The sequence below is a fragment of the Rhipicephalus microplus genome, chromosome 9 (assembly GCF_043290135.1).
Source record: "Rhipicephalus microplus isolate Deutch F79 chromosome 9, USDA_Rmic, whole genome shotgun sequence".
NCBI classification, from domain to species: Eukaryota; Metazoa; Arthropoda; class Arachnida; order Ixodida; family Ixodidae; genus Rhipicephalus; species Rhipicephalus microplus.
This window is the reverse complement of record NC_134708.1, coordinates 42968293-42980456: the sequence shown is the minus strand read 5'-3', so window position 1 is coordinate 42980456 and position 12164 is coordinate 42968293. Positions and strand designations below refer to the sequence as shown.

Sequence of the window (12164 nt, the reverse complement as noted above, 5' to 3'; positions counted from 1 at the left end):
TTGTACTCGTAAGAGCCATGGTGGAAATTCGATGTTCTCAGCATTTCTTCTTGTAGTTTTTTGACAATGGAAAAAATAAGCCCACAATTCCCCTCATGAATTCGCAAAAGCACTCGAACGTAAAGTCATCTAGTGTGATTATATTACCGGGATCAATATCACGCTTTTTATTCTTATTAAATGCGAAGCATTTCTTAGCGAACCTCGGCGACTTTGAGCGTATCTATCTATCTATCTATCTATCTATCTATCTATCTATCTATCTATCTATCTATCTATCTATCTATATATCTATCTATCTATCTATCTATCTATCTATATATCTATCTATCTATCTATCTATCTATCTATCTATCTATCTATCTATCTATCTATCTATCTAGCCACCTACGACTTTTAGCTCCCCTAGCCGTTTGGGTAATAATATCTACTACACCAAAATTGGTATTCCATAACATGACTGTAGGAAGAGCGTAACTGACTAGCCATGGCATGAAAACAATAACATGTATGTCATGATTCACGTTTCATGGTCTTGCTGCTCTTGCGGTGATTTCCTTCACATGACATGTCGTTAAACTGGTATGATATGACGTGACTGCATGGCGAACATAAGGGACAGACCCGAACGTGGAAATCATTACATGTATGTCATGTATGTCATGACTAGATACCAAACTAATTATGCGCTCGCAGACATTTCGCTAGCTTCACATATACCAAACTTGGTATTACGTGACGTAAATGGACGACGAACGCGAATGCCAGGCGCAAACATGATAATCTTCACATGGAAGTCATGCTCGGCATAGTTTACGTCCACCTCGTAATGCTGTGCTTATTTTAAAGTGACATATCAACCTTCCTGACTCGTGCTTCACATATCATCGATTCCCACTGCAGGAGGGATCTGCCAACTTTTTTTCCCCTCTCTCCATCATTTGTTTTTGGCATTAACATTGCCGAGAAAGACGAGGTGCAGCTTACGGGCTTGGCTCACGGGATCTTCATTGGGACACAGCGACCGGAACATCTGCGGGGCTCTCTGCGAATTCATATATAACACAAGAAGATTACCTTGCTGAGTCAGCGATCAGCTCTCGAATTTTGCTAGCCACACACCACTTATTATTCAGCTGATACACTGCAATGATTCAACTTTCAGGAGAATTTCATATATCGATTCCACCTCAGATATTCAACAAATTCTATTGTTTCTCTCCCCTTTTTTTCTTTTTTTTACATTGCGCCCAATTAATTTCACAGTCGAAACACAGTAATCATATTTCGCTAGTCTAGAAAATCTAAAGGTATTGACTTGCATTAACCACCGGCTTCTTGGCAATCCCCCTTAGTGGGTGAGAGCCACAAAAGAAAGGAACAAGCAAGCAAGCAAGCAATCGCGCTTTATTTAACATACTTCACTTTACATTAAGCACCACTCTTTGCTAGGCTATCAGTGATATTTGTTATACCTCCATTAATTCAAATCTGAACAGTAATACTTAAAACCACTCGATTCTTGGCCAATCCTCCATTGTGGGTACGCGCCACTATCAATAGGTGAACAACAACAACAACTAGTGACACGAACGCCACATAGACGAATTCAATGCACAGTTCGTGCACCCACGTGGTAGTTTATAACTTCACAACATCGCTTCGAAGCCTACAGATATAAAGTTTTTGTATTAAAAAGAATTGCCTGATCAACATAGAGCATGGACTCGGAATTCGGGCAAACACCACTACTCGCCACTATTCCAATAAAGAGAACGGGAAAACAGAAATAAATATGTAATTAACCAGAAAAGTAAACAAGCAGGTGTACCAATGAATAGCCTGAACGAAATACGAAATAAATAATTGAGCAAATAAGCAAGTGTGCCAGTGAATATTAAAGGACAACCTGTGCACTGCACCTGTGGCCCACGGGCATCGAGGTCGAAGGACTTTCAAAGTGTGTACGTTAAGTTCAAAAATTCATGGCATCTCAGTACCTTTCATAAGAAATGTGCATCGCCTATATTTGTGCCGTGCATCGAACAGCTTCGGTGGTCATACACCTACCTGCGTGGAGTAGAACGACCCAAGATTTTTTTTCTCTGATATTTGTAGGCTCTCCAATGGCACTTCATGCATCCGCAAGAAAGTGGCAAGGTTTAGCTCAAGAGCTATATAAAATGTATGTACATTCGAGAAAGAAAGTGCTAGCATAATGCAATTCTTGTTGTCAAAATAAAAAAAGGGGGGCATTGAGCGATATCTTGGGCCTGCTTCAGCGGAGAAAGCTGATAACGCGACCACTTGTAGCACTGATAAGCGCAGGTCTTTATAATCCTCTTTATCGCAAAGCCACGGCAATAGAGTCACTCGAAGAATTGTCCACGACTACAAGGAGATGGATTCGGGTGTGTCGTTCCGTGAGCATCTACAGTGGTTTTATATGATCGGGCAGCCAAGCGAATGCATTCTCGGGGATATGTGATTCTCTGATTCGTTGAATACCCGAAGAAACAAGGGCGCATATGGTATGTGGGACGTTGCACGTTCCAGTTACGTTCTTACGCCATTTGCTTTACGATGCGGGAATGAGGCTTAACAAAACTTCCACAACACTGCCACGCCTACTTTTGCTCAAAAAGAGTTGCGCTAACTAGTTTTTTGCTTTTATTGCAAGTACTTTGCCCAGCTAATGTGAATGCAAGGTCTATTAGAAGCTAAATTTCGTTGTTCTTACCTGAAATATTGACTGAGGAATCCCGGAAGAAATGTACGAGGACGTTCAAGTTTTCGGTACACTCAATAAATTGAAAGTTTTCAACAAATACCTCTGCATATCAAGCTATAGGTTACAAGATAGTAAGCAACTTAGTGTTACTTGAGAAAGTGTATACGTGTATAAGTATTTACCTATACGATCCTTTCTGTTTTTCTTTTTTTTTTCTTAGCAGTATTGTACATTCTTTGGGGAGCATTCTATCGGAACGGCCACTAGCCGCTTTAGAAAAGAAATGAGTATAGCCACGTGTCAAACACTGGTGCCAGCGAGCGCTCAATAAGCTACATGTGCCTACGCTATGGGAGGTTTTCTCTGGCTTTTTCCAAGGGATCGTAACATACGACAGCATACGACAGCTTGAGTTCCTAAAGTTCTCTACAATTTTCATGGGGTGTCTTCGAAAATAAGACGGGCAGCCCTCCCATCTATATACGGACAGCGCCCGATACGGTGATGTCTCAAACGATCACTGTCCCAAATGTCTCAAATCATACAATTCGAGTGGGTTATCACTGAAACCATTTGGATTATGATACAGCACTTTTCGGGTTTCTGTGCCAATGCTCGTTTGCGAAGTGACAGCAGCCTTTTCTTTTATGCGTGGCCGATCAAAGTCATTGCGCTTAACTCTGTGGAAGTGCCACTGCGCAGTAAAGTTGCCCGCCGTCAGGCGAGGGGAGCTGCCCTCCTCGCAATGCAAAAAGTGAACACAATATCACGACTAAAGGCATCCAGTTTTCTAGCGAAGACGTACTAAAGACCATGGGTCATCATAAAAAGGGGGTAGCTTACTCATACTCGCCGAATAAATATATCTTGCGCTTTCGACTCACTCGTACTCAGTCTCACCAAACTTTTCCTGAGCTGGACTCAGACTCAAATCCACCTAAATATTACTCATCCGGGCTCACTCAGGCTGACGGTTTGATCTGAGTCTGAGTAACGCCGAGTGAGTTGAGTAGTAAGTGAATTCACCGACCCATGCTAGAGCCTAACCACAAAGGCCACAGTTCACGCACCTAAACTCAGCCTGTTGTAAATGCTCGCATGAATAATAAATGCACTATGTCATTATCAACTATCCCAGCTAAAAGCTCGACGAAATGCATTTTCAGCCAACCAGGAGTCGATTTGGAGAACAGGTTTCTCAGGCGCTCGCATACGCGATCGATCAAGGTCAGATATGGTAAACTAGAGCTCCCGATGCTTACCAAGTAGCTTTTTTGTCAAGGATAGGCCGAGCGCTTAACCAATAAGGTCTACCACTATTCCTTCTGTTTACAGTGATCACGTTTTCTTAACTACATTTTGGTCCAGCGCGGCGGAACAGCGGTTGCAGTGCTCGGCTGCTGCCCCAAAGCTGCGCCTTCAATGGTCGCTTTTCGATGGCAGAGAAATCCCCAAGAGAGGCCCTATTAGTGGTCGATGTCAGCCTACTGGATGATTTCTGTGCGCATAAACGAACACCAGATGCCCGAAATTTCACAAGGCTGTGCCACCAACTCCAATCCCACCCTCCTCTAAGGGAAGCGCCAAGCTGCAGCACCTCACCTTTCACCAAGTCAGAACTGGTGCTTCATTGGTCAATGTACAGGGTACGTCCATGCAGGTTTATAAAATAATGACGGACAAGGACTCCTTGTGTCGCGTTTTGACAACGATTTACTCCCCACCATTTGCTTCCTACAGCCGGGACTGAAATAGCACAGTAGAGATCAGCACGTTTTTGTGTCATTTCCTTTTCTGCATCATCTCGGGAAACTTCTGCCGTTCTCTTCCAATGCGGGAAGAAAAAGGGGGGGGGGAGAATCTGCGATAAAACTAAGCCTCACCTCCCGGCCCACTTTTAATGTGGAACCCTGCGATCGCCTATGGAACTGACTCAGCCTATTATGAGTGCTTATTTTTCCTACTTTCTATTTTCAGTCGTTCATCGGTTACTCTCGAAGAAAAGGCTAGAAGGACTCAACTGTGGACATGAAGGAAATCAGTGCTCTGATTGGACCACCGCGGTGGTACCACTTGGTCGTCTGGTTGCTGACCTTTGTGCGGGCGTTTCCTTCATCCTGGACGCAACTGGCGGCGTTGTTCGTGGCCGCGGACGTCGAACACTGGTGCTCGAGGCCCAGCGATCCATCCTTCGCGAACTGGACAGAGCAACGTTGGAAGGCTGAAGCCATTCCCCTTGCCAATGGTTCTCGCCTCTCGGCGGTGGGCCCGAAGTTCGAATCCTGTCTGATGTTTCCCGTGGAAACCATAAGCGACAATGCTTCCGCTGTGCTCTTCGATCAATCGAGGATGGTGTCGTGTGACGCGTGGTCATACAACGAGACTATACCAGGATCATCTGCAGTGCCAGAGGTGTGTTTTTTTTTTGTATTGTATATTAGGCAACTTAGAATAAACGAATGACATCGGTAGGACGGTTGATACCCTTGTTTCCCTTCCAAGCATATACTTCAAAGCACTTACTTGCGGTTTTGCAATATTCATAAAAGTTCTTCTCATAAGTAGAAATCGGTGGTTCTATTTCAAATTAAAAGTTACGTTGGACACATACTATATTGGGAGATTACTTAAAATAAACGCCAATTAACTTTCGGAACATTGAACGAAAAACTAATTGACTGAGTTCATGGAAACACAGCTGCCGAGATTGTCACGTGACATCACCTACTGAAGCCGATCTGAAATAACTGCTTTTTTCTTGGGGACCTCTGAGATGAGCTTTGGCAGAGTGACTTAAGGAATACACTAAGTTGGTCGTGTCTGTGCCAACCACACACTTAAGCCAAAGATTACCGCCATCACATAACAAGAACTTTATTGCAGTCCTGAGGAACACAGATCTAAAGAGCCGGAGGCTGCCTGAAATCAATTTGTTTGCTCAGCGCACGAGGGGACAATAGAAGTGCCGCCGTGATTTTCGTCACCTCCAAAGCGTTGGTATGGGACAAGCTAATCAACGATTTAGAGTACGACGTACTTTACTATGGGAGAGCAATACGCTGTCTCGATTGAAATGTTTCGATCATTGTGTGTTTATAAAACGTGTTTTACCATTTAGAGTACTTACTACTGTACTATGTGAGAGCGGGAAGCAGTTTCACTACGGCCACGAGACAAGTGACGTTGCAGAAAGTGTGTTTAGAAAAAGTGGTTAATGATTTAGAGTGCTCAGTACTCTACTATGGGAGGGCTGAAAGCCATCTTTCAACCTCTGCTGATCTTTTTCAAGCGTGTGAGTTTAGCAAAAGTTGTTAACGATTTAGAGTACTAGGTACTCTACTATGGGAGAGCATAAAGCCGTCCCGTGCAAATAATAAGTGCACACAGTCACACAAAACGGCTCTTTGGCTTGTGTTTGTTTAGCAAAAAGGGGTAACGATTTAGAGAGAGAGAGAGAGAAATAAAGATGCAAGGAAAGGCAGGGAGGTTAACCAGACGCACATTCGGTTTGCTACCCTGCACTGGGGAAGGGATGAAGGAGAGAAAAGAGGTTGCAGAGAGATAATAAGGTACACACAATCACGAGCACACTCAGGAGAGCACACAGTCTACAGGCGGTCGCTCAGGTTTGTCGACTTTAAGTAAAGTAGGAGTGCTTTCGTCGCTTTCTGCGCAACTGAGGCAGATGCCCAAGGTCCTAGCATCTTCTCCACACAAAAAGGATTCTCTCACAGAACGCTTGTGCCCGTGTCTCAGTGTTTTCAATTTGTTTTTCTGGAAATCCTGGGAGCTGCCGCTCCCTCCTTTGCGGTGATGCTTCAGGACACACCTGAGAATGTTCCAGGTGTGCAACCGTCGCGCCGGACTTCGTCGTCCAGGAAGCGTAGCAACGCGTCGAGCGACACCGACAGTGAGGCAACCGATTTGTATTCGGACGGCTTTGAGTCATCGGATGATGACTTCACGGTCGTCATGTATCGATCTACAAAACGAAGACTGCTGCGAACGGCATCGTCGACAAGTGTTTACCGTTAAGACTGCACCACAGCGGTGGCCGCACACCATGCTGTTTATGCCTGAAGACCCTGCATCTAACTTGCGACTCCTCAACAGGCAAGTTCTTTCTGTGCTTCTCGAGGAAACCGCGCCGAATGAGATCAAAGACGTGAGGATCAATGCACGAAAGAATGTCCTTGCTGTAGACGTTATGCACCGTAGCGCACTGCAAAGCCTTCGGTACATAACAGAAATTGGCAACGTGAAAGTTCGGCCAATGATCGCTACAGGTTGTAATGGCACTGTTGGCGTCATTTATGATGTGGATCTTTCCATCTCAGCGAATGACCTGCCAATACTAATAAAGCCAGCGACTGAAGGCACCCGCATTACGCACATTACCAGACTCGGCAACTCACGCTGCTTGAGGCTTGTGTTCGAGGGAGACAGCCTTCCCTCGTATGTCAAAGTTGGCCATGTTCGCCACTCAGTGCGTCCTTACATACCGAAGCCACTGCAATGCTACAAGTGCTTCAAGATGGGACACGTAAAAGGTGTCTGTGAGAACAAAGTTGTGCGTCCGCGGTGCGCTGAGTCTCACTGAAAAGACGCCTGCAGTGCCACCATACTACGATGTTCAAACTACCACGGCGCTCATGAGGCCTCATCCAAAGATTGCCCGCGGGTGCGAAACGAGCACGCGGTACTCAGGCGTATGGTGCGGGACAATTCATCGCACAGGGAAGCTGCCGCTACACTACGCTGACGACGGCGTCGTGGGCGAAGACCATCATGGAAAAACGCCTCTACCGATAGAGAGATGACATCCTCTATCAAAGAGGCTGACCCACAAACACCGAGCTCACTGAAGACAGATACTGCCAAACAGAAGAAAGGGACAGCAGTCGCGCCTTCCGAACAGTGGCCCTCTCTTCCACGACGTCAACCTACTTCGGAGCTGCATCAAATCCCGCCGCCCTCGACGACCCCTCAAACCAGTGATGCGATGAATGAAGATCAAGTGGTAAGCTTGCTGCAATCGCTGATGAGTACCATGCGTGTCCTACTGAGTAATATGAAGACTTCTGCTGCGCAGACCGCACTGCATGTGCTGGACACCCTGAGTCCGGTGCTTGCCGCTCTAAGGTAAAACCATGGCCAGCGAGGCACCGTCGTTTCGAGCGGAAGTCAAGAATGCATCTGTCTTTCAGTGGAACGCCAGAGGACTGAAGTCGCGCATGTCTGACTTTAGACAATTTGTATTTGTGAACCGCTTCCCCATTATTGTGATTTGTGAACCCAACCTGTGTGCTTCAATCAAGTTGTCAGGATATGAGTGCTTTATGTCCTCCACTCGCAGAGACTGCAGCAAAGTTATTGTATTCATGCGCCATGACCTCACTTACGTTCACCACAGAGTCTCGCCTCATGAAGGGAATCAGTATGTGTGCCTTACGGTGAAGAAGGATAAGGTTGCTTTCACGATTATCGGGGCTTACTTATCTCCATCAAGCCGCCTTGACTGCGAGCGCTTACGCGGTATTCTGACATCGACTCCAAGGCCATGGGTGATCACTGGCGACTTCAATGCCCACCATTTCCTATGGGGAAGCTCCAGGGACAACTCTAGAGGAAGAAAATTGGTGTCCTTAGCCTCGGAGTACGAACTCTGCGTTTGTAACGATGAAAGCCCCACATATTTACGCGGATCAGCCTATAGCAGCTGCCTGGACCTTACATTGGTTTCTCGCTCACTTATCAGGAAAGTTCACTGGTTTTCGGATCTGGAAACGTGGAGCAGCGACCATATACCAACTTACCTGTGTATAGAAGGTTTCACCAGCTCCAAGTCCTCAAGAGGCCTCAAGTACACCGATTGGCCGAAATTCAAAATGTTAATGGAAGACTGCTGTACCGAGGGCTCATCATATAACCTAGAGGACTCGATAATGGATGTCCTGCAGAATACCACGCATACACATTTGACTAGTCACAAGCGCACCGATTTCGACATCGAGCTTGCGAAACTTCACGCAATACGCCGTCGTGCAGAACGAAGGTACCGACGGACAAAGTGCATGGATGATTTGAGGCTGGCTAGACGCATTCAAAAGAAAATGCAGCGGCACATGGATAAACTGGCTAGGCGACGTTGGACATCCTTTTGCGAGTCGTTGGATCCACGAAAGCCCCTATCACTGATATGGCGAACTGTCCGGGGTCTTAGCACAACCTTGGTTCAGCGACACCCGTTTACATCTCTGGCACTTCACCTTCGATGCAGAGAGATTGACGTCGCAGAATCTTTCTGTAGAAGAATTGCCGGTGATTCCAATTTCACAGTATCAAGAACGGGAACTTTTGACAACCCACCGCCCTCACGTGATCCCCGTATGGAATGCCAGTTTTCTATGGATGAGCTAGAGGCGGCACTGGCTCTGTGCAGACGTTCTTCAGCACCCGGTCCTGACGGCATTACCTATCGTGCCCTTTGTAATCTTGGAGACGAAGCTCGGAAGGCACTCTTACGTCTATACAACGACTCCTGGCAGACTGGTACTGTTCCCCAGGCATGGAAGTCAAGTCGCCTCATTCCACTTCTAAAGGCTGGTAAGTCTCCTTTGGATATTGCCTCATACCGTCCTATCGCACTTGCCAGTTGTGTGGGAAAAACGATGGAACGAATGATTCTAACACGAATGTAGTGGTATTTAGAGCACTACGAAATCTATCCAGTATCCATGACCGGATTCAGGCGCGGCCATTCGTCAATCGACAACGTTGTTGATCTGGTGACATATGTTCAACACCAGAAAGCCTGTAAGCGACTGTGCGCCGCCCTGTTTCTAGACGTTAAGGGGGCTTACGACAATGTCACCCATGAAGCCATCCTTAGTGCTTTGGAAACAGTAGGTCTTGGTGGCAAGATATATATGTGGGTGTACAGCTACTTACAGCTGAGATCATTTTACGTGATGACAGCGAATGGCCCAACACCTGATTATTACAGCAGCCGAGGAGTTCCTCAGGGAGGAGTGCTAAGCCCTACCCTTTTCAACCTAACTCTCATTGGTCTAGTCGAGCAGCTACCTAGCACTGTAGAACTTTCTGTCTATGCTGATGACATCTGCATTTGGACATCAGGTGTGACAAGGCCTCAGCTTCGCGCCCGCCTTCAGAAGGCTGCTACAACGGCGTCATGCTATCTTCGTAAACAAGGCCTCGAGGTGTCCTGCGGAAAATGTGCAGTGGTAGCGTTCACGCGGAAACCAATGTCTGCTTACAGTATATCGATTAATGAAGAATACATATCGTTCAGCAGAAGCCACAGGTTCTTGGGAGTCATAATAGATAGAAACCTGTCGTGGACTCCACACGTGAACTATGTGAAGAAGCGGCTGACCGCAACATGCCACATGCTCAAATTCCTTGCAGGAAAAAATTGGGGAGTGCCCATATCATCCATGCTGCAACTGTACAGAGTGCTGTTTATCGGATTCTTACGGTACAGCTTACCTGCAATGTCTAACACCGGCAAGACCAACCTGCGCGCAATTCAGAGCATTCAAGCCCAAGCACTTAAGATATGCCTTGGCATATTCCAAGGCATATCTTAAGTGCTTGGGCTTGAATACCCCGCAGTGCTTCAACGGTTGGAACCATTGCCATCGCTCAAAATCACTCAATAAATACGCATATTATTACCGAGACAATGCGCATGCACCTCAGGCATTATGCCAGGACTCCTTCTCACCACCTGGCGAGCCTAGCTGCTGGAAGGCCCCGCACGACATACGGCACTATTGTCTCCAAGCATCGTTCATCGTTTGCTGAGACATACGCACCTGCATCAAAGCCACTGCTTCCTCCTTGGAGCTTGAGCCGGCCGCGAGTTCACTTAATGATTCCAGGAATGAGGAGAAAATCGGACTTACCGACACATGCCCTGAAACAACTGAGTCTATCCCTACTGGAAGAAAACTACAGTAACCACGTGCACATTTACACGGATGGCTCTACTACGCCGTCTAGTTCAGGTGGAGCAGTGGTTATACCATCACAAGGGATAACTCGGTGTTTTAAGACTTCACATGTGACAAGTTCGACGACGGCAGAACTCGAGGCTCTGCGCAATGCACTGGAACACATCAATTCAGAAGAAAGACCAGGTAAATGGGCTGTGTTTTCTGACTCAAAACCAGCGTTACAGTGCCTGATATCAGTTCTCCGACGCGGATGCCACGACCAGTTGACCTACCAAACCGTGAAACTTCACCACCTGTTAATACAAAAAGGCCATGACATCGTCTTTCAGTGGTTACCTGGGCATAGTGGTAAAGGCGGCAATGATTCTGCAGATCATGCTGCTTGCACGTCACATAAAGAAGCGAACAGCGTTCCAATACCGCTTTCAAGAGCGGATGCGGCGAGGTAGATTCGTCAACTGGCCCGCAGTCTCACACTGACTGAGTGGAACACACCAAGCATACGACGTACACGACTGCACGAGCTCGACCCTTCACTACAACTCCGGCCTCCACCCGGCCTACATCGACGTGAAGGTTCGCTTCTCTATCGCCTTTGGCTGGGAGTTGCTTTCACGAAAGCTTATACCACGTTAATCAGAATTACTGACAGTGCGGCGTGCAATGTTTGCGGCACCGACGAAAATATCGAACACCTGCTGTGTCATTGTCCTCGGTTTGCCTCAGAGAGACAAGTACTTGCCAACGCAATGCGGCGACTGGATGATCGGCCTCTTTCTGTGCAGTTGCTATTACAGCAACGTACACATGCCTCGACAGCCCACAAGGCAGTGAAAGCCCTGCTGCGTTTCCTGAGAAAGACAGGCTTGTGTGAATGCCTCTGACATGCGGTAGAGTTCTACACGCTGCAGTGAAATTACTGTCAGTCTCTCCCCCACCCCCTTTTTTCCCTCTCTTCCCTCTTTCTCGTCTTTCTTGTCCCCTTCCTTTATCCCCGAGTATAGGGTAGCCAACCGGATGTCTTTCTGGTTAACCTCCCTGCCTTCTCCCTTTTTGTTGCTTCCTCCTCCCTCTCCACACAAAATATCACTTTTTTGTTTTTTTATTCTTACAGTGGGACCTCGTGTGCCAACATGAATGGCAGCGATCCATGATGACAAGTGTCGTGTTTGTGGGATCCCTCGTAGGATCACTCTTCATGGGCCACATGTCTGATAGGTGAGCTCTATGACTTGGGGCAATTAACGAAATGGAGTGTGTCCATTTGTGTGTCGAGTAATCTCTGTACATTCGTTTCTAATATCTTCATTTCACGTTATGTGGGCGCAAAATTATCTTGTACGGTGCTCAGCATGGGTCGGCGATCTCCCTCAGGCTCAAGTCGAGCCTTGAGTCATAGTAGTCCGAGTGAGCCATAATCGCGAAACGTAGTTTTTGAATTGGTATTTGTG

The 12164-nt window shown here is 46.7% G+C and overlaps 1 protein-coding gene across 3 annotated transcripts in view; it reads left to right on the top strand.

The window, feature by feature from the left end:
- The first annotated feature begins 2392 nt into the window (after positions 1-2392).
- The window catches only part of LOC119163765 (organic cation/carnitine transporter 2), a 36294-nt gene continuing 26522 nt past the window's right edge, over positions 2393-12164 (top strand). For all 3 annotated transcript variants that reach the window (XM_075873507.1, XM_075873506.1, XM_037415832.2), the window contains exons 1-3: positions 2393-2531; positions 4709-5143; positions 11828-11931. In XM_075873507.1, coding sequence (XP_075729622.1) covers positions 4760-5143; positions 11828-11931 — 488 coding nt within the window. In that variant the 5' untranslated portion in view covers positions 2393-2531; positions 4709-4759. The remainder of the gene's footprint in view (positions 2532-4708; positions 5144-11827; positions 11932-12164) is intronic.